This window comes from Myxine glutinosa, chromosome 10 (assembly GCF_964187855.1).
Source record: "Myxine glutinosa chromosome 10, kmMyxGlut1.1, whole genome shotgun sequence".
NCBI lineage: Eukaryota > Metazoa > Chordata > Myxini > Myxiniformes > Myxinidae > Myxine > Myxine glutinosa.
In genome coordinates this window covers 21052221-21071855 of record NC_136270.1, presented here as the reverse complement: position 1 = coordinate 21071855, position 19635 = coordinate 21052221, and the positions used below count along the sequence as shown (strand labels likewise).

At 44.2% G+C, this 19635-nt stretch overlaps 1 protein-coding gene across 4 annotated transcripts in view; it reads right to left on the bottom strand.

Annotated features, from left to right (window-relative positions):
* Positions 1-703: 703 nt before the first annotated feature.
* The window catches only part of LOC137434370 (uncharacterized), a 30459-nt gene continuing 11527 nt past the window's right edge, over positions 704-19635 (bottom strand). For 2 of the 4 annotated variants that reach the window (XM_068127289.2, XM_078785416.1), the window contains exons 2-4: positions 8035-8467; positions 3136-3276; positions 710-3004 (exon numbers count right to left, since the gene is read on the bottom strand). In XM_068127289.2, the coding sequence (XP_067983390.2) occupies positions 900-3004; positions 3136-3276; positions 8035-8464 (2676 nt within the window). In that variant the 5' untranslated portion in view covers positions 8465-8467 and the 3' untranslated portion in view covers positions 710-899. Of the gene's footprint in view, positions 3005-3135; positions 3277-8034; positions 8468-19635 lie in introns of all 4 variants that reach the window. The other 2 variants (XM_068127291.2, XM_068127293.2) reach the window with 2 other exon arrangements.

The window sequence follows — 19635 nt, the reverse complement described above, 5'->3', positions numbered from 1 at the left end:
TTCTTCAAACATTTCTATTGTTTTTGTTTCCGCCGTCGTCGGGAGGAAGAGTGAATTATACATAACAAGCGGCAGCGAATATGATTCAACTCTGCGCTCCTTAGCATTATTTTCATTCACTTTAATACCCCACGAAAACAACGTTGGTGTTTCAATATCAGTTTTCTAATACCGCTTGGGTGAGTATGATCATAATTATATTGAATCATTATACAGTAATAATTAATTCCGTTGTTGTTGTAATATTTTGGTTCTTCAAAGATAATATTTTTAATATCAAAATTCAGATAAGTCAATGCCATATGTATTTTATATAGGTAAAGAATTTCTTTAAACTAAAAATCCGTTAAAAAAAAAGAAGTTATTATTTATTATTTAAAGGACTAGTTTGTAATAGTAAGGGATGAGAGTACCTATATGGGGGTTTACCAACCACATGACCCATGGGGGGATCATACCGGGGGTCTTGCTTACCCTCCGTGGGAGCTCACATTTGCTGTCACAAATATTCACAAATATTTACAAACTTGCAATATTCCAATATTCAAAAAAGAATTTTTTAACGGTGTGGTTAAAAAATTGGTTGTATATAATTATTTAATTATGTTAGAAACTGGAAATTTGGGGAAATTGAGAAAATCGTGAAAAACGGCAAATAGAAAATTTTTGAAAATCATTTTTTAAATTTTTTTTAAATTTTTTTGAAATTCGTGAAATCTGAAAATTAATTAATTAATTGGCCACTTCCGGTTTGGGGTGAGTCACTTCCTGTTTTGGGTTGAGTAAGTTTCGGTTTGGATGTCACTTCCGGTTTGTGGTGAGTCACTTCCGGTTTTGGGTTGGGTCAGTTTCGGTTTGGGATCACTTCCTCTTTCTGTTTTCATACTACCAACAGTAATCTACTTATGTAATTTCAAAATGCCTTTTTGAGAGAAACCGTCATCACATATCGAGCATTTGTAAGGTCGCTCTCCTGTATGGGTCCTCATGTGTCTATTCAATTTGCTTTTTGTCAAGAAACCTTTATCGCATACAGAGCATTTGTGCGGTCGCTCTCCTGTATGGATCCTCATATGTTTATTCAAATCACCTTTTTGAGAGAAACCTTTATTGCATATCGAGCATTTGTGGGGTCGCTCTCCTGTATGGATCCTCATATGTTTATTCAAATCACCCTTTTGAGAGAAACCTTTATCACATAAAGAGCATTTGTGAGGGCACTCTCCTGTATGGGTCTTCATGTGTCTATTCAATTTGCTTTTTGTCAAGAAACCTTTATCGCATATCGAGCATTTGTGCGGTCGCTCTCCTGTATGGATCCTCAAATGTTTATTCAAATCACCTTTTTGAGAGAAACCTTTATCACATATCGAGCATTTGTAAGGTCGCTCTCCTGCATGGATCATCAGATGTAATTTCAAAATGCCTTTTTGAGAGAAACCTTTATCACATATCGAGCATTTGTGTGGACGATCTCCTGTATGGATCCTCATATGTTTATTCAAATCACCTTTTTGAGAGAAACCTTTATCACATATCGAGCATTTGTAAGGACGTTCTCCTGTATGAATCCTCATATGTAATTTCAAACTGCCTTTTTGAGAGAAAGCTTTATCACACATTGAGCATTTGTAAGGTTGTTCTCCTGTATGGATCCTCATATGTTTATTCAAATCACTTTTTTTAGAGCAACCTTTATCACATATCGAGCATTTGTAAGGACGCTCTCCTGTATGGATCCTCATATGTAATTTAAAACTGCCTTTTTGAGAGAAACCTTTATCACATATTGAGCATTTGTGAAGTCGCTCTCCTGTATGGATCCACATATGTAATTTCAAAATTCCTTTTTGAGAGAAACCTTTATCACATATCGAGCATTTGTAAGATCGCTCTCCTGCATGGATCATCATGTGTAATTTCAAAATGCCTTTTTGAGAGAAACCTTTATCACATATCGAGCATTTGTGAAGTCGCTCTCCTGTATGGGTCCTCATGTGTATATTCAATTTGCTTTTTGTCAAGAAACCTTTATCACATATCGAGCATTTGTAAGGTCGACCTCCTATATGGGTCCTCACGTGTCTAATCAATTTGCTTTTTGTCAAGAAACCTTTATCGCATATCGAGCATTTGTGCGGTCGCTCTCCTGCATGGATCATCATATGTAATTTCAAAATGCCTTTTTGAGAGAAACCTTTATCACATATAGAGCATTTGTGCGGATGATCTCCTGTGTGGATCCTCACATGTTTATTCAAATCACCTTTTTGAGAGAAACCTTTATCACATATCGAGCATTTGTAAGGACGTTCTCCTGTATGAATCCTCATATGTAATTTCAAACTGCCTTTTTGAGAGAAACCTTTATCACATATTGAGCATTTGTAAGGTTGTTCTCCTGCATGGATCCTCATATGTTTATTCAAATCACTTTTTTGAGAGCAACCTTTATCACATATCGAGCATTTGTAAGGACGCTCTCCTGTATGGATCGTCATATGTAATTTCAAATTCCCTTTTTGAGAGAAACCTTCATCACATATTGAGCATTTGTAAAGTTGCTCTCCTGTATGGATCTTCATGTGTTTGATCAAATTGATATTTTTAGAGAAACCTTTATCACATATCGAGCATTTGTAAGGTCGCTCTCCTGTATGGTTCCTCATGTGTAATTTCAAATGGCTTTTTGTCAAGAAACCTTTATCACAAACAGAGCACTTGTGGGGGTGTTTTCCAGTGTGGATCCTCATGTGTATTTTCATGTTAGTCGTTGAAGCAAAATCCATTCTGCACACATTACACTTATAACGTATTAGCCTTTCTAGAACCTTTTTGTGTTTGTTTAATTTAATATTCATCTTGGTGTTGCGAGGCCCAGACATGCACTTGTAATTTATCGGAAGCGACTCTTGATTTCGTGATCGTTTCTTCAAATAAAGCTTCTTCCTCACTGTCAAGCTGTGACTGTACCTTATTTGTACCAAAGAACTTCTGGATTGTTCTACAGAAACAAAGAACACAACATTCTATTTTTTGTCAAAATCAAAATGCAAAATATTTAACACATTTCCAAAAATTAGATATTTTCTCAACACAAAAGATTGTATTTTAATTTTTTACGTTTCCACTCACCAGTTGCAAAACAGGAAACACTTCCGTTTGTCATGTGATTATCATCTGAACCTTGCTTTGCAGAAGCACATTTTGAATCTTCTGCGACAGATGAATCGTTGTTGTGTTGTCTGCCTTCTACATTTACAGAATGGACATCACCTGTGTACAAATCAGCATCAGACTTTTACAGGGAAATGAGATTGAAAACCATCTTGAGGGTTCATAGAACATGTTACGCCATGGAATGTAAACTTCAGTTTAAATATAATAATGAAGTTACAGATTGTTAAAAAGAAAAATTCCGGAAGTTAAGCGCGATTGAAGCAGAGTTCTACATCACCCTGATTCACCACCCTATTTAACATGTCCAAGTACTGCTAAACTGTATTATTGGAAGTAACATGAAGGCAATTTGTGTTCAACAGTGTTCAAGTATTTAAATCAATTTAAATAAAATAAAGATTGTAAAATTAATCAAAAAAAATTTCAGGAATTTACTGGCGTTAAAAACTTCTCAAAATTTCCTTTTACAAAGCTCGGAAATGATACAAGTGTGTGTCTACCCTCAGGAGAGCCAGGAAATAATATGTCTCTACTCTCAAGACTGAACTCTCAAACCTGTCTTCCTCCTCCAAGAGCTGGTGGCATCTGGTCAAATCTGTTTCTGGTGTTTGTTCCCCTTCCATCCCCTCCCTTACCTCAAACTGCTACACAGCTGACACAGCACATGAAAAGGCTGAATGCATTGACTCTGTGTTTGCCTCAAAATCTTGTGTCCCAAACCCATCGCTCCCTGTACCCACTGTACCCAGTCGGACCCAGCTGTTCCTGGACCCTGTGTCCTTCTCTCCTGACAAGGTGGAGAAGTTTCCTGTCAATCGTCGACTCTGACTCTTCAACTGGACCAGATGGCATCAGCCCTCGGGTCCTAAAATCCTGCTCTGCCGGTCTTTCACACCCCCTCTATGTTCTCTTCACCCTCTTTTGATCCAGGTCATCTGCCATCAGCTTGAAAAATCAGCCAACATTACTGCTTTACACAAAAAATGTGCAACAACAGATCCTTGCAACTACAGACCAATCGGTCTGCTCCCAATGATCAGCAAAGTCTTGGAATCCATTATTGCTTCGGATATCAAATCCTTCCTCTTCTCCAATGGCTTGATCTCTGATCATCAATTTGGATTCTGACCAGGTCACTCTGCCCTGGACATGCTGCTCCTGCTGTCTCAACAATGGATGGAGGTAGTCAATATCAAACAGTAAATTAGAGCTGTCTCCTTCAACATATCACATGCCTTCGATACGGTCTGGCACCCCGCTTTGCTCAACAAACTCTCCTCCTTTGGTATCCATGGAAATCTCCACGGATGGCTTGCGGTCTTCCTCTCGGGTCGTAGTCAACGTGTGGCCCTGCATGGATTTCTCTCATCTCCCCTTTCTGTTCAGGCTGGACTTCCCCAAGGCAGTGTTCTGGGCCCTGTGCTTTTTCTGGTCTTCATCAATGATCTCTCCGACTCTCTGGAAAATCCTCTCTATCTCTTTGCTGATGACTCCACTCTCTGCCGCTCCATTCCTCATCCCTCAGATCGGCAGCCTGCAGCCTCCTCACTCTCTGCAGACCTGGACAAAACCACAGACTGGTCAAACAAGTGGAACATGTCTTTCAATCCTGACAAATCTCACTCTCACTATGTCTCTCCGAAAAGACCGACTGGATAACCCTCCCATCTACTTTCTGAACTATCCTCTCCAAGAAGTTCTGTCACTCAAGCTTTTGGGTCTCACTATCTGCCATGATCTTTCCTGGGAAAACCACATTTCCAAGCTGGCCTCCAAAGCCAGTCGCCGACTGGGCATCCTCCATCAAGTGAAGTCCTTCCTTGGCATACCTGAGCTCCTCACGACATACAAGGCTTTCATCCGCAGCTAAATGGAATACTGCTCTCCCCTCTGGGCTGTGCTCCTGCCTCACACCTAGCTCGGCTTCACGGTGTTGAAACCAAAGCTTTCAGAATCATTGGAATCTCCTGCGATGAGCTAACTCTGAGGGCCTTTCACTCAGTCACCGCAGGCAGGTTTGTGGTCTTTCTGTCTTCTACAGACTCCTCTCCGACCGAGCTCCCCCTGCTCTGTCTGTGCTCTGTCTCCCAAATATTCCTATAGGTCGCACAAGATCTGCCAGCAACCCTCTTCTGGTGAAACTGCTAAAATCGAGACTCTCTGCTCACTTTCACTCTTCAATTTCGCTTTTCTCCCGCCTTTGGAACAAACTCTCACACTCTCTTCAATCCCACTCCTCCCTCTAGGTCTTCAAAGCAGCTGTTCACCACCACGTCATCTTCCCCCATACAAAACCTTGATCTTTTCTACCACCATTAATACACCCCAAATGCACCTTTTTCAAATTCCGACTTCTTTCCTGAAAGTCCACGTAGTGTACATTTGATTTATACCGTTTTATCCCCTCCACCTCCCTCCCCGGCCCTCTCCCATATACAGATCTACCCATGTCCCTGTTCTCTACTGTTGTGCTTGTGTGCTTCCCTCTCTCTCCCCTCTTGTCTCCCACTCCCTTTATTATATGCTTTATGTGTCTGTTTGTTTTTGTGTTTTATGTGTTAGCTCTTACACGAGCCTCAACTTCATCTGAAATAATAATAATAAAATAAAATAAATTATAATGGTAGTCAGCAGTGCATCCTTTTGACTTCAAAAATACACTACATGGCCAAAAGTATGGGGACACCCGAACATCACACCCGTATGTTCTCGTCGAATATCTCATTCCAAAATCATTGGCATTAATATGGAGTTGGTCGTCCCCCTTTGCTGCTGTAACAGCCTCCACTCTTCTGGGAAGGATTTCCACTCGATGTTGGAACAATCCTGCGGGGATTTGCTTCCATTCAACCACAAGAGCATTAGTGAGGTCGGGCACTGATGTTCGGCTTTCCAATTCATCAAAAAGGAGTTTGATGGGGTTGAGGTCAGGGCTCTGTGCAGACCAGTCAAGTTCTTCCACACCGATCTTGACAAAGCATTTCTGTATGGACCTCACTTTGTGCACGGGGGCATTGTCATGCTGAAACAGGAAAGGGCCTTTCCCAAACTGTTACCACAAAGTTGGAAGCACACAATCGTCTAGAATGTCATTGTGTGCTGTAGCGTTAAGATTTCCCTTCACTGGAACTATGGGGCTCAGTGCGAACCATGAAAAACAGCCCCAGACCATTATTCTTCCTCCACCAAACTTTACAGTTGGCACTATGCATTCGGGCAAGTTGTGTTCTCCTGGCATCCGCCAAACCCAGATTCGTCAGTCGGACTGCCAGATGGTGAAGCGTGATTCACCACTCCAGAGAACGCTGTTCCACTGCTCCAGAGTCCAATGGCGGCGAGCTTTACACCACTCCAGCCGACGCTTGACATTGCACATTGTGATCTTAAGCTTGTGTGTGGCTGCTCGGCCATGGAAATCCATTTCATGAAACTCCTGACTAAAACTTGTTGTGCTGACGCTGCTTCCAGAGGCCGTTTGGAACTCGGTAGTGAGTGTTGCAACCGAGGACAGACCATTTTTACGCGCTTCAGCACTCGGCGGTCCCGTTCTGTGAGCTGGTGTGGTCTTCCACCTCAAGGATGAGCTGTTGTTGCTCCTAGACGTTTCCACTTCACAATAACAGCACTTATGTTGACGGGGCAGCTCTAGCAGGGCAGAAATTTGACAAATTGACTTGTTGGAAAGGTGGCATCCTATGATGGTGCCATGTAGAAAGTCACTGAGCTCTTCAGTACGGCCCATTCTACTTCCATTGTTTGTCTATGGAGATTGCATGGCTGTGTGCTTGATTATATATACCTGTCAGCAATGTGTGTGGCTGAAACAGCCAAATCCACTAATTATAAGGGGTGTCCGCATACTTTTGGCCATGTAGTGTTGGTGGTTGAATTCAGTCTGCTGATATGAAAATCCGATTTAAGTTTCAAGTCAATCAGATGAAAATTGAAGATTTTAGAAATTTGAGAAGGTTGTTGACCTTTTGGCCTATGTTGATGTCAAAAATATTTGGTGGTTGAATCCAGTTTGCTGATATGTAAATCCTATTCAAGTTTCAAATCAATCAAATGAAAATTGAGGATTTTAGAAATTTGAAAGAAAGTGGTTGATCTTTGGCCTCAAAAATAAGATTCTGTCGGACCACCAACTCTACCATTTGGTGACGTTTCGTGAAGATCAGTTTAAAATTGTGACCTGTAGGCAAGTATAAGTGAGCGGATAGACAAACACACAAACAGGAGTGATCTATAAGGTAGGTGATTTATCAGGATTATCAGTGACTTATCAGGTAGGCTTTCATGTTTTTCAGCAAAATCGACAATTACACCACTTCCACTAATTTTTTTTCTACAACTCCTTGTTCTGTCTTTCCAACTCTTTTTGAGCCTGTATTTGAGCCTTCCTTTCATTAGCAGTTTTTACCGCTGCTGAAATACCACCAGTCAATGCTCCCGCTACACGACAAAAACTAACGAGACACACACACACACACACACACACACACACACACACACACACACACACACACACACACACACACACACACACACACACACACACACACACACACACACCCCTCCTGCTATGCAGCGGAAGGGCCAATTATAGGATCCGCATCCGGATCTTCACCAAAATCTAACCAACACGTCCCCGACACACACGCAACCTGTCTACCAAGTTTCATCAGAATCCGTCCACAATGTTTTGAGATATCCTGCTGACAGACAAACAGACAGGGGTGAAAACATAACGTCCAACCACCTTTGTTGGCAGAGGTAAAAATAAAAAAATAATCACAGAACATAAAGGTTCCTTCTTGACGTGCTATGTTGTATTTTTAAAAATACGTCACGTACCAGATTTGGGTGTTAATCCATCACCCGGAAATTGGAGACTGTGGAAATCACTCAGCCCGATTCCACAGAAACCAGAAACGTTGTCCTGGTGCACATTTTGGGATCCAAAAATCTTTTCACAGAAACGGGAAAGTTCCCAAATAACATTCTCTACGGTGACGAAAATACTTCCCAACAGAGAAGAACCTGCAATCTGGACATCTTGTGGCTTCGAAAAAGAATTCATAAATTTACAGAAGTCAGCATACATTGCAAAGTGTAATTTCTCTTTGGCAAGAGAGAGGAGCTCGGTCCGCAATGGATCCGACTCAGTACAAGCTCGAATAACCTTCTGATGATCGATTCCAAGCTTATCGATCACTGCTTGGGCTGTTTCTGCTCTCAGGCCTTGGGACTTGAGCCATTCCAAGAAGCTCTTCATTTCATCCATGATCTGCCAAGGATACAATACTTATGTTAATCACAGAAAAGTTAGACATGTTATTTTCTTGACTCAGTTTAGAATTTTTTGCGAGTTATTATCTTATCCAATTTGTTCACGTATCCGGCTGAACGTAAAACGTATCCAGCTTGATCACCACATTTACACTGACAGTATACATAAGAGACAACCACACCCACCTCTGTGCTGTGAAGCATGGTCACAAATAAATGATTTGCCAGTACATTATCCTGATGAGCCCATAACAAGGGCATAAGCTCGATCGGCCACTCTAATTCCATGTACAGTCATGGCCAAAAATATTGACACCCTGCACCTTTTTTCAAATAATGAACCATTTCATCCAGAAATTTGTTGAAATTAAAAAATATTTTGGTATCCACATATGTATTTCTTTGGTTTGGAGTGGAACAAAACAAAAAAAAAGCTGAAAACAATTGCTAAATCGTAGCTTATTCCACACAGAATAATCTTAGCTCTCCATACAGGTTGCTTCTGACAAACCAGATGTGATCTGCTTAACAGAAACTTTCCTCCTTCATGATGTCTCTGATGCCTTGGTATCTCTCCTAGGTTACTCCCTCCTCCGGTATGATAGACCTGAGCCTCGTCCTGGAGGTGGGGTTGCTATCTTTGTAAAAAACACTTCCTCACTCGCCCTCCACTGCCCTCTCTCCACCTCACCCCCAGGAATACCTTTGGCTACGGCTTCCCCTTTGCTCCCACCTTTTGTTCATATGTGTGTTGTACCGTCCACCAAACAGTGATGACTCCATCTACATCTCGCTGTCTGATAATATGGACCAACTTCTATCTACCCATCCCAACTCTCTCTTCCTCATATGTGGTGATTTCAATTGTCACCATGCCAGTTGGCTGGGTGTGGGCACCTCTCTCACCAGCCATGGCTCTTCAGCAAAGGACTTCTGCGACTCACTGGGACTGACACAATCTGTCAATTTCCCGACCCGGATCTCAGTCAACGGAGCATCTTCTCTTCTGGACTTGGTTATGACTAACTTCCCTGAAAATGTCTGCTGCTCTTCTTCTGCTCCAATCGGCTCATCTGATCATGTGCTTGTCAAAGTGGACATCTCTCTGACCATTCTCAGAGAGCCTCCTCAGCGTCGACGAGTCTGGCATTTCACTCAGGCTAACTGGCACGGTCTTCAAGCAGCCATCAATCATCTGGACTGGTCTCCCATCTCTACCGCCTCTGACATCAACTCATCCTGGGAATTCTTTCAAAGTAAATTGCTCTCTCTCATGCACAGATTTATCCCATCTCGTCTTCAGTTGTCATACCCTTCCTCCCATCCATGGTACACGGAATCTTGTGGTGAGGCTGTTGTCCTGAAACAACTTGCTTTCGTCTCCTGGAAAGCAAATCCAACGGAAGGAAATCTCATTTCCTTTCACAAAGCCCGAAACAAGTGTGTGTCCACCCTCAGGAGAGCCAGGAAACAATATCTCACCGTTCTCAAGACCGAACTCTCTTATCTGTCTCCCTCTTCCAAATCCTGGTGGCATCTGGTCAAATCTGTTTCTGGTGTTTGTTCCCCCTCCATCCCCTCCCTCACCTCAAACGGCTTAACGGCTGACTCCGCACGTGAAAAAGCTGAATGCCTCAACTCTGTGTTTGCCTCTAAATCTTGTCCCAAACCCATCCCTCTCTGTACGCACCGTACCCGGTCGTACCCAGCTGCTCCTGGACTCTGTGTCCTTTCCTCCTGACAAGGTGGAAAAGTTTCTGTCAACCCTCGACTCTGATTCTGCAACTGGTCCTGACGGCATCAGCCCACGGGTCGTAAAATCATGTTCTTCCGCTCTTTCACTCCCTCTTTCTGTTCTCTTCACCCTCTCTTTTGCTCAAGGTCATCTGCCATCTGCTTGGAAATCAGCCAACATCACCGCTTTGCACAAAAAAGGTGCAAAAACAGATCCTAGCAACTACAGACCAATCAGCCTTCTCCCAATTATCAGCAAAGTCATGGAATCCATCATTGCTTCAGATATGAAATCTTTCCTCTTCTCCAATGGCTTGATCTCTGATCATCAATTTGGTTTCAGACCTGGTCACTCTACTCTGGACATGCTGCTTCTGCTTTCTCAACAATGGATGGAGGTTCTCAACACCAAACAGGAAATTAGAGCTGTCTCCCTTGACATTTCACGTGCCTTCGATACGGTCTGGCACCCTGCTCTGCTCACCAAACTCTCCTCCTTTGGTATCCATGGAAATCTCCACGCATGGCTGGCGGACTTCCTCTCTGGTCGTAGTCAACGTGTGGCCCTGAATGGGTTTCTCTCATCTCCTCTTCCTGTTCAGGCTGGAGTTCCCCAAGGTAGTGTTCTGGGCCCTGTGCTTTTTCTGGTCTTCATCAATGATCTCTCTGACTCTCTTGAAAATCCTCTCTATCTCTTTGCTGATGACTCTACTCTCTGTCGCTCCATTCCTCATCCCTCAGATCGCAGTCTGCAGCCTCCTCACTCTCTGCAGACCTGGACAAAATCACAGACTGGACTAACAAATGGAACATGTCTTTCAATCCTGATAAATCTCACACTCTTACGATGTCTCTCCGAAAAGACCGACTGGACAACCCTCCCATCCACTTTCTGAATAATCCTCTCCAAGAAGTTCTGTCACTCAAGCTTTTGGGTCTCACTATTTGCCATGATCTTTCCTGGGAAAACCACATTTCAAATCTGGCCTCCAAAGCCAGTCGCCGACTGGGCATCCTCCGTCGTGCGAAGTCCTTCCTTGGCACACCTGAGCTCCTCACCACATACAAGGCTTTCATCCGCAGCTCTATGGAATACTGCTCTCCCCTCTGGTCTGGTGCTCCTGCCTCACACCTAGCTCGTCTTCACGCTGTTGAAACCAAAGCGTTCAGAATCATTGGAATCTCCCGCGATGAAGCTAACTCCAAGGGCCTTTCACTCACTCACCGCAGGCAGGTTGGTGGTCTTTCCGTCTTCTACCGACTCCTCTCTGGCCTTGCCCCCCCAACTCTCTCTGGGCTCTGTCCCCCAAATATTCCTACAGGTCGCACAAGATCTGCATGCAACCCTCTTATGGTTAAACTGCCAAAATCAAGACTTTCTGCTCACCTTCACTCCTTCATTCCTCTTTTCTCCCGCGTCTGGAACAAACTCCCTCACTCTCTTCAATCCCATTCCACCCTCCAGGTCTTTAAAACAGCTGTTCACCACCATCTCTTATCCTCCCCCATCCAAAACCTTGATCTTTTCAACCCCCGCTAATTTCGGTCCCCTTGTGTTTTATACCTCTCCCCCCCCCCCCCCCCCTTCCCACACCTCCTCCCCCCAAGCCCTCTCCCTCCCACACTTCTCCCTGCTCTCAAATGTTGTGGTTGTGTGCTTCCCCTTCTCTCCCCATCTTGTCTTCCGCTCCCTCTTTTTGTATATTTTGTTTGTCTGGTTGATTTGTTTGTGAAATAAATGTTAGCTCTTTCACGAGCCTCGATTCAGTATACAAAAAAAAAAAAAAAAAAAAAAAAATCCTAAAATGGCCTGGACAATTTTATTTATTGGCACCTTTTAGAAGTTGTTAGAAATAACGAAATTTCATGCAGGTGATTTTCCTTTACTTCAGAATTGAACTCACGTTTGGTGAGTTGCAGGTGCCTGCAATATCAAAATCACTCATTCAACCAGTTTGAATAGAGAAAAGGAGTCAATCTGCTGTTTTGTGTCACTGTGTGTACCGCAATGAGCATGGAGAAAAGAAAGAAAACCAGAGAATTGCCTGAGGTCAGACACAAGATTGTAGCCAAGCATGGGCAATCTCAAGGCTACAAGTCCATCTCCAGAGACCTTGATGTTCCTGTGTCCAACGAATGCAATGTTATCAGGAAGTTTAAGGCCCATGGCACTGTAGCCAACCTCCCTGGATTTGGCTGCAAGAGAAAACTTGATCTACGATTGCAGCGAAGGAATGTTCAAATTATGGTGGAGAAAGCACCTCAATCAACTACCAAACAGATTTAAGCTGAGCTTCAGATACAAGATACGACAGTTTCAACTCACACCATCAGTCACCAACTCAATGAAAGGGGGTTCTATGGTACGAGACCCAGGCTGAGAGAGGGACATAAGAAAGCCCAACTGGAGTCTGCCAAAACACACCTGATCAAGCCAAAATCCTTCTGGGAGAATGTCCTGTGGACAGATGAGACCAAATTAGACCTTTTTGGTGAAGCACATCATCTCTATGTTTGCAGAAAACAAAATGAAGCCTTCAAAGAAAAGAACACCTTCCCTACAGTCAAACATGGAGGAGGTTCAGTGATGTTTTAAGGTTGCTGTGCTGCCTCTGGCATTGGGTGCCTTGAATGCGTGCATGGCATCATGAATTCAGGATATTACCAAGGCATTTTGGAGCGCAATGTTCAACCCAGTGTCAGAAAGCTGGGTCTCCGTCGAAGGTCATGGGTCTTGCAGCAAGACAATGACCCCAAACACACTTCAAAAAGCACTAATGAATGGTTCAAGACAAAACGCTGGACTGTTCTATAGTGGCCAGCAATGAGTCCAGATCTAAATCCCATGGAACACCTGTGGGGAGATCTGAAAACAGCAGTTGGGAGAAGGCACCCTTCAAATCTAGGAGAACTGGATCAGTTTGCACAAGAAGCGTGGGCCAAGCTACCAGTAGAGAGGTGTAGGAAGCTCATTCATGTCTGTAGGAAGTGCTTGACTGCAGTTATTTGTCCAAAGTTATTGGACTTTGCAGTTATTGACTTGACTGCAGTTATTTATTTGTCTCGCGAGATCACGGCGAGGTCAAGTCTTTTCGAAGCTGTTCCATGCGCTCACGCTTTCGAAGCTAAGTGATCTTTCACAATTGTGTTTTTGTCGAGACTGTATCTATCTTTCGGTGTATGTACCTATTATTTTTTTTTTTTTTTTTTTTTGTTTTTGTAGACTGAATCGAGGCTCGTGAAAGAGCTAACATTAACTGCACAAACAAATCGACCAGACAAACAAAATACACAAAAAGAGGGAGCGGAAGACAAGATGCGGAGAAAAGGGGAAGCACACACACACACAACATCCGAGAGCAGGGAGATGTGTGGAAGGGAGAGGGCCCGGGGGGAGGAGGCGTGGGAAGGGGGGGGGGGGGAGGGAGAAGTATAAAGCACAAGGACACCAAGGACTTCCAGGACAAAAGTTGGTATTTCAAAAAGTGGAATTGGGGTTAAATTAGCGGGGGTAGAAAAGATCAAGGTTTTGGATGGGGGAAGACAAGAGATGGTGGTGAACAGCTGTTTTAAAGACTTGGAGGGTGGAGTGGGATTGAAGAGAGTGAGGGAGTTTGTTCCAGAGGCGGGAGAAAAGAGGCATGAAGGAGTGAAGGTGAGCAGAGAGTCTTGATTTAGCGTATCTTTTGGAAAATTTTCGGTGCTAATTTTTCGTACATGTATACACAATCGTCGGTTAATACGTATCGAGTATTCTGAGGCCTAGTACTAGTACTAGTAGGCTTAGGCTACCATACCGTCTCGGACCTTGTGGTTTTGTTTTTCTCTCAGCGGTTCGTCGAATGCGCTGCATTTATTTTCGTTCTCTGTTTCGTCCCAGTCATTCACCCCATACCTCCTTGTTTAATATCTCTACTCAAAAAAAAAAAAACCCCAAAAAATATTTCCTTCTCAGGTCTTATTCGTTTATTTGTTGTTCTTATTTGTTCGTTCGTTCTTCGTTCAGGTTGTTCGCGATCACGCGTTCACGTGGTTAGAAATGTATAATCTCTCCCCTGAACAACTATTTTCTCTCATATATTATAACACCTTTTTCTTCTTCTCCTACAAAAGGATGCTTTCGTCTTGCTCACCAAATCTATTCATTCCAAAAAATATATATAATACCATCTCTTACAGTTCCTCCTTTCTACATTCAGTAAACTATCCAGAACTCCACCCCTCCTTCAGTGTCCTCAAACGTATTTTTGACTCGAAGGTCTCAAACTAATTTTGCAAAAAATGTTCGTTTCCCATGAATCGTACACTTTTCAAAATCCAATCTCACCCCTCCCCTCCAAATCTTCCCCATCCCCCCTTCCCTCCAAAACTTCCCCATCACCCATCCCTTTCAAATCTCCCCCCCTGCCCCTTCCCTCCCCTCCCTCCTAAACTCCCCCCACACCCCTCCCCTCCGAGACTCTCCCTCGCTCCTCCCCTCCTAGACTCCCCTCTCACCCCTCCTCCTCAAAGCATCCTCCCTGCTTCTTCCCCCTTCCAACTTTCACCTTCATCTCCCCCAACCTTCTGCCTCGCTCTTCCCCCTCCTCAAATAACACCTCACTGTGCCTCACCCAATCTCCATCAAACCTTTTGTCCACCCCATTCTTCCCTTTCTCCAAGCTATTCTGAAATCTCTGAAATCTCTGACACACCTACAACAGCTCTCCCTACCTCTTCCTCCTCTTCCACATCCTACCCTACCCCTCCCCCCCCCCCTGTTCTGTACCCGATGCTCCCCCTTCCTATTTATTAACGGTATGGACCTCAAACATCCGGGGCCTTCGCTCAAACTTGACTGATCTCTCCATACAGGTTGCTTCTGACAAACCAGATGTGATCTGCTTAACAGAAACTTTCCTCCTTCATGATGTCTCTGATGCCTTGGTATCTCTCCCAGGTTACTCCCTCCTCCGGTATGATAGACCTGAGCCTCGTCCTGGAGGTGGGGTTGCTATCTTTATAAAAAACTCTTCCTCACTCGCCCTCCACTGCCCTCCACTGCCCTCTCTCCACCTCACCCCCAGGAATACCTTTGGCTACGGCTTCCCCTTCGCTCCCACCTTTTGTTCATATGTGTGTTGTACCGTCCACCAAACAGTGATGACTCCATCTACATCTCACTGTCTGATAATATGGACCAACTTCTATCTACCCATCCCAACTCTCTCTTCCTCATATGTGGTGATTTCAATTGTCACCATGCCAGTTGGCTGGGTGTGGGTACCTCTCTGACCAGCCATGGCTCAACAGCAAAGGACTTCTGCGACTCACTGGGACTGACACAATCTGTCAATTTCCCGACCCGGATCTCAATGATCGGAGCATCTTCTCTTCTGGATTTGGTTATGACTAACTTCCCTGAAAATGTCTGCTGCTCTTCTTCTGCTCCAATCGGCTCATCTGATCATGTGCTTGTCAAAGTGGACATCTCTCTGACCATTCTCAGAGAGCCTCCTCAGTGTCGACGAGTCTGGCATTTCACTCAGGCCAACTGGCACGGTCTTCAAGCAGCCATCAATCATCTGGACTGGTCTCCCATCTCTACCGCCTCTGACATCAACTCATCCTGGGAATTCTTTCAAAGTAAATTGCTCTCTCTCATGCACAGATTTATCCCATCTCGTCTTCAGTTGTCATACCCTTCCTCCCGTCCATGGTACACGGAATCTTGTGGTGAGGCTGTTGCCCTGAAACAACTTGCTTTCGTCTCCTGGAAAGCAAATCCAACGGAAGAAATCTCATTTCCTTTCACAAAGCCCGAAACAAGTGTGTGTCCTCCTCAGGAGAGCCAGGAAACAATATCTCACCGTTCTCAAGACCGAACTCTCTTATCTGTCTCCCTCTTCCAAATCCTGGTGGCGTCTGGTCAAATCTGTTTCTGGTGTTTGTTCCCCCTCCATCCCCTCCCTCACCTCAAATGGCTTAACGGCTGACTCCGCACGTGAAAAAGCTGAATGCCTCAACTCTGTGTTTGCCTCTAAATCTTGTGTCCCAAACCCATCCCTCTCTGTACCCACCATACCCAGTCATACCCCAGCTGCTCCTGGACTCTGTGGTCCTTTCCTCCTGACAAGGTGGAAACAGTTTCTGTCAACCCTCGACTCTGATTCAGCAACTGGTCTGACGGCATCAGCCCACGGGTCCTAAAATCATGTTCTTCCACTCTTTCACTCCCTCTTTCTGTTCTCTTCACCCTCTCTTTTGCTCAAGGTCATCTGCCCATCTGCTTGGAAATCAACCAACATCACCGCTTTGCACAAAAAAGGTGCAAAAACAGATCCTAGCAACTACAGACCAATCAGCCCTTCTCCCAAATTATCAGCAAAGTCATGGAATCCATCATTGCTTCAGATATGAAATCTTTCCTCTTCTCCAATGGCTTGATCTCTGATAATCAATTTGGTTTCAGACCTGGTCACTCTACTCTGGACATGCTGCTTCTGCTTTCTCAACAATGGATGGAGGTCTCTCAACACCAAACAGGAAATTAGAGCTGTCTCCCTTTACATTTCACGTGCCTTCGATACGGTCTGGCACCCTGCTCTGCTCACCCAAACTCTCCTCCTTTGGTATCCATGGAAATCTCCACGCATGGCTGGCGGACTTCCTCTCTGGTCGTAGTCAACGTGTGGCCCTGAATGGTTTCTCTCATCTCCTCTTCCTGTTCAGGCTGGAGTTCCCCAAGGTAGTGTTCTGGGCCCTGTGCTTTTTCTGGTCTTCATCAATGATCTCTCTGACTCTCTTGAAAATCCTCTCTATCTCTTTGCTGACGACTCTACTCTCTGTCGCTCCATTCCTCATCCCTCAGATCGGCAGTCTGCAGCCTCCCTCACTCTCTGCAGACCTGGAGAAAATCACAGACTGGGCAAACAAATGGAAACATGTCTTTCAATCCTGATAAATCTCACACTCTTACGATTGTCTCTCCAAAAAGACCGACTGGAAAACCCTCCCATCCACTTTCTGAATAATCCTCTCCAAGAAGTTCTGTCACTCAAGCTTTTGGGTCTCACTATTTGCCATGATCTTTCCTGGGAAAACCACATTTCAAATCTGGCCTCCAAAGCCAGTCGCCGACTGGGCATCCTCCGTCGTGCGAAGTCCTTTCTTGGCACACCTGAGCTCCTCACCACATACAAGGCTTTCATCCGCAGCTCTATGGAATACTGCTCTCCCCTCTGGTCTGGTGCTCCTGCCTCACACCTAGCTCGTCTTCACGCTGTTGAAACCAAAGCGTTCAGAATCATTGGAATCTCCCGCGATGAAGCTAACTCCAAGGGCCTTCACTCACTCACCGCAGGCAGGTTGGTGGTCTTTCCGTCTTCTACCGACTCCTCTCTGGCCTTGCCCCCCCCCCCCCCAGCTCTCTCTGGGCTCTGTCCCCCAAATATTCCTACAGGTCGCACAAGATCTGCCTGCAACCTCTTATGGTTAAACTGCCAAAATCAAGACTTTCTGCTCACCTTCACTCCTCTTTTCTCCCGCCTCTGGAACAAACTCCCTCACTCTCTTCATCCCACTCCACCCTCCAGGTCTTTAAAACAGCTGTTCACCACCATCTCTTATCCTCCCCCATCCAAATCCTTGATCTTTTCTACCCCCGCTAATTTCGGGTCCCCTTGTGTTTTATACCTCTCCCCCCCCCCCCCCCCCCCCCCCTTCCCACGCCTCCTGCGCCTCAAGCCCTCTCCCTCCCCACACTTCTCCCTGCTCTCAAATGTTGTGGTTGTGTGCTTCCCCTTCTCTTCCCCATCTTGTCTTCCGCTCCCTCTTTTTGTATATTTTTTTGTCTGGTTGATTTGTTTGTGAAATAAATGTTAGCTCTTTCACGAGCCTCGATTCAGTATACACAAAAAAAAAAAAAAAAAAAAAAAAAAAAAAAAGGCTGTGCTACCAAATATTAAGTCGAGGGTGTCGATAATTTTATAAATGCCATTTCTTTCATTTTCTGATTTAAAAGGATATATTCAATTCTGAATCAAAAACAAAGGTTCTGCAATATTAACAGTGAAATAAAGAATTGTGGAGACCAAATACTTTTGTCAATTTCAACTTATCTTAAGAGAAAATTGTGAATTATTTGTAAAAAGTGCAAGGGAGCCAATATTTTGGCCACGACTGTATGTGTGACCAAACATCTCCGTCTTCAAAGACCTGAGTAGCACACGGTTGCTATCCTTGTTTGAAATTGTTGTGTTGACATAATTTACGCACATGACATCAGCATCATGTCGCATTCAGGGTCAGACTTTATCCTCTTGTTTAATACACACTCCCCTTTTGAAGGGGAGGGGGTGAGGGGGGAATTTAGGAGGGGAGGGGTGAGGGGAGAGATTTGAAGTGCAAGGGTTAGGTGGGAGTTCTGGAGGGGAGGGGTGAGGGGGGAGTTCAGGAGGGGAGGGGCAAGGGGGAGATTTGAAAGGGATGGGTGAGGGGGGGAGTTTAGGAGGGGAGGGGTGAGTTTGGATTTTAGAAAGTGTTGGACGATAAATGGAAAACGAACATTTATTGCAAAATGAGTTTCTTGTGATTTTTGAGTCAGAGATCCGTTTGAAATCATTGGAGTAGGGGTGGAATGCCGGTGAGTTCAGGGAATGTAGAAAGGAAGAACTGCAAGAGATTGAATTTTTATTTGAAATGAAGAGATTTGGTGAGCAAATCAAAGATAACCTTTTCAAGGAGAAGAAGAAAAGGGTGTTATAATATACAACAGAATACAACACTTCAGGGGAAAGTTTAAACATTTTAAAACTAAACCGTGAAAACTATCTGGGGAAATTCCCGAAATGAGGGCATGAAGGATTCCTAAGGGGAATTAAGGATTCCAGCACAGGTTCAGAAGCAGTAACCTAAGAATTAGGAGATTGACAGCCAGGAGAGCAGAGAACGAAGGAACAGGGAGGTGTATAAGCAAATGTGTTAGTATGGGGTGACAGGAGAGGTGGACAGAGGTTAGAGAGGTTGTTAGGAGAGGCCTACTTTTAAAATTCTTCGTTAATATATTTTTTGAAGGTTAGGTGAAAGTGGATCAGAGGAAGAAGGAGAAAGTTGAAGGAGCATCGTGAAAACTAGAATTGGAAAGGTGTCGGCTGGAGAGGATTGAGTTATGAAGAAAGGAGAGAGAAAAACAAAAAGATGGGTGGGTCAAACACATGGTCGAAGGATTAACGAACACGGGGAGAGAAGGAAATTTTGTTTTTTTGAAATTAAGACTTTAAACAAAGGGTAAGATGTTCGGGGGAAGTATGGGGTGAAAAGAAAGACTGGAGAAAAAAGTGAGAGAACGAAAGTAAATGGACAACAAACGACCGCCGAGAGAAGACAGGAAAGCCTCGAGGGACCAGACCTGAAAAATGCGCAGAAACTACTGTCGATTATACACAGGTATGC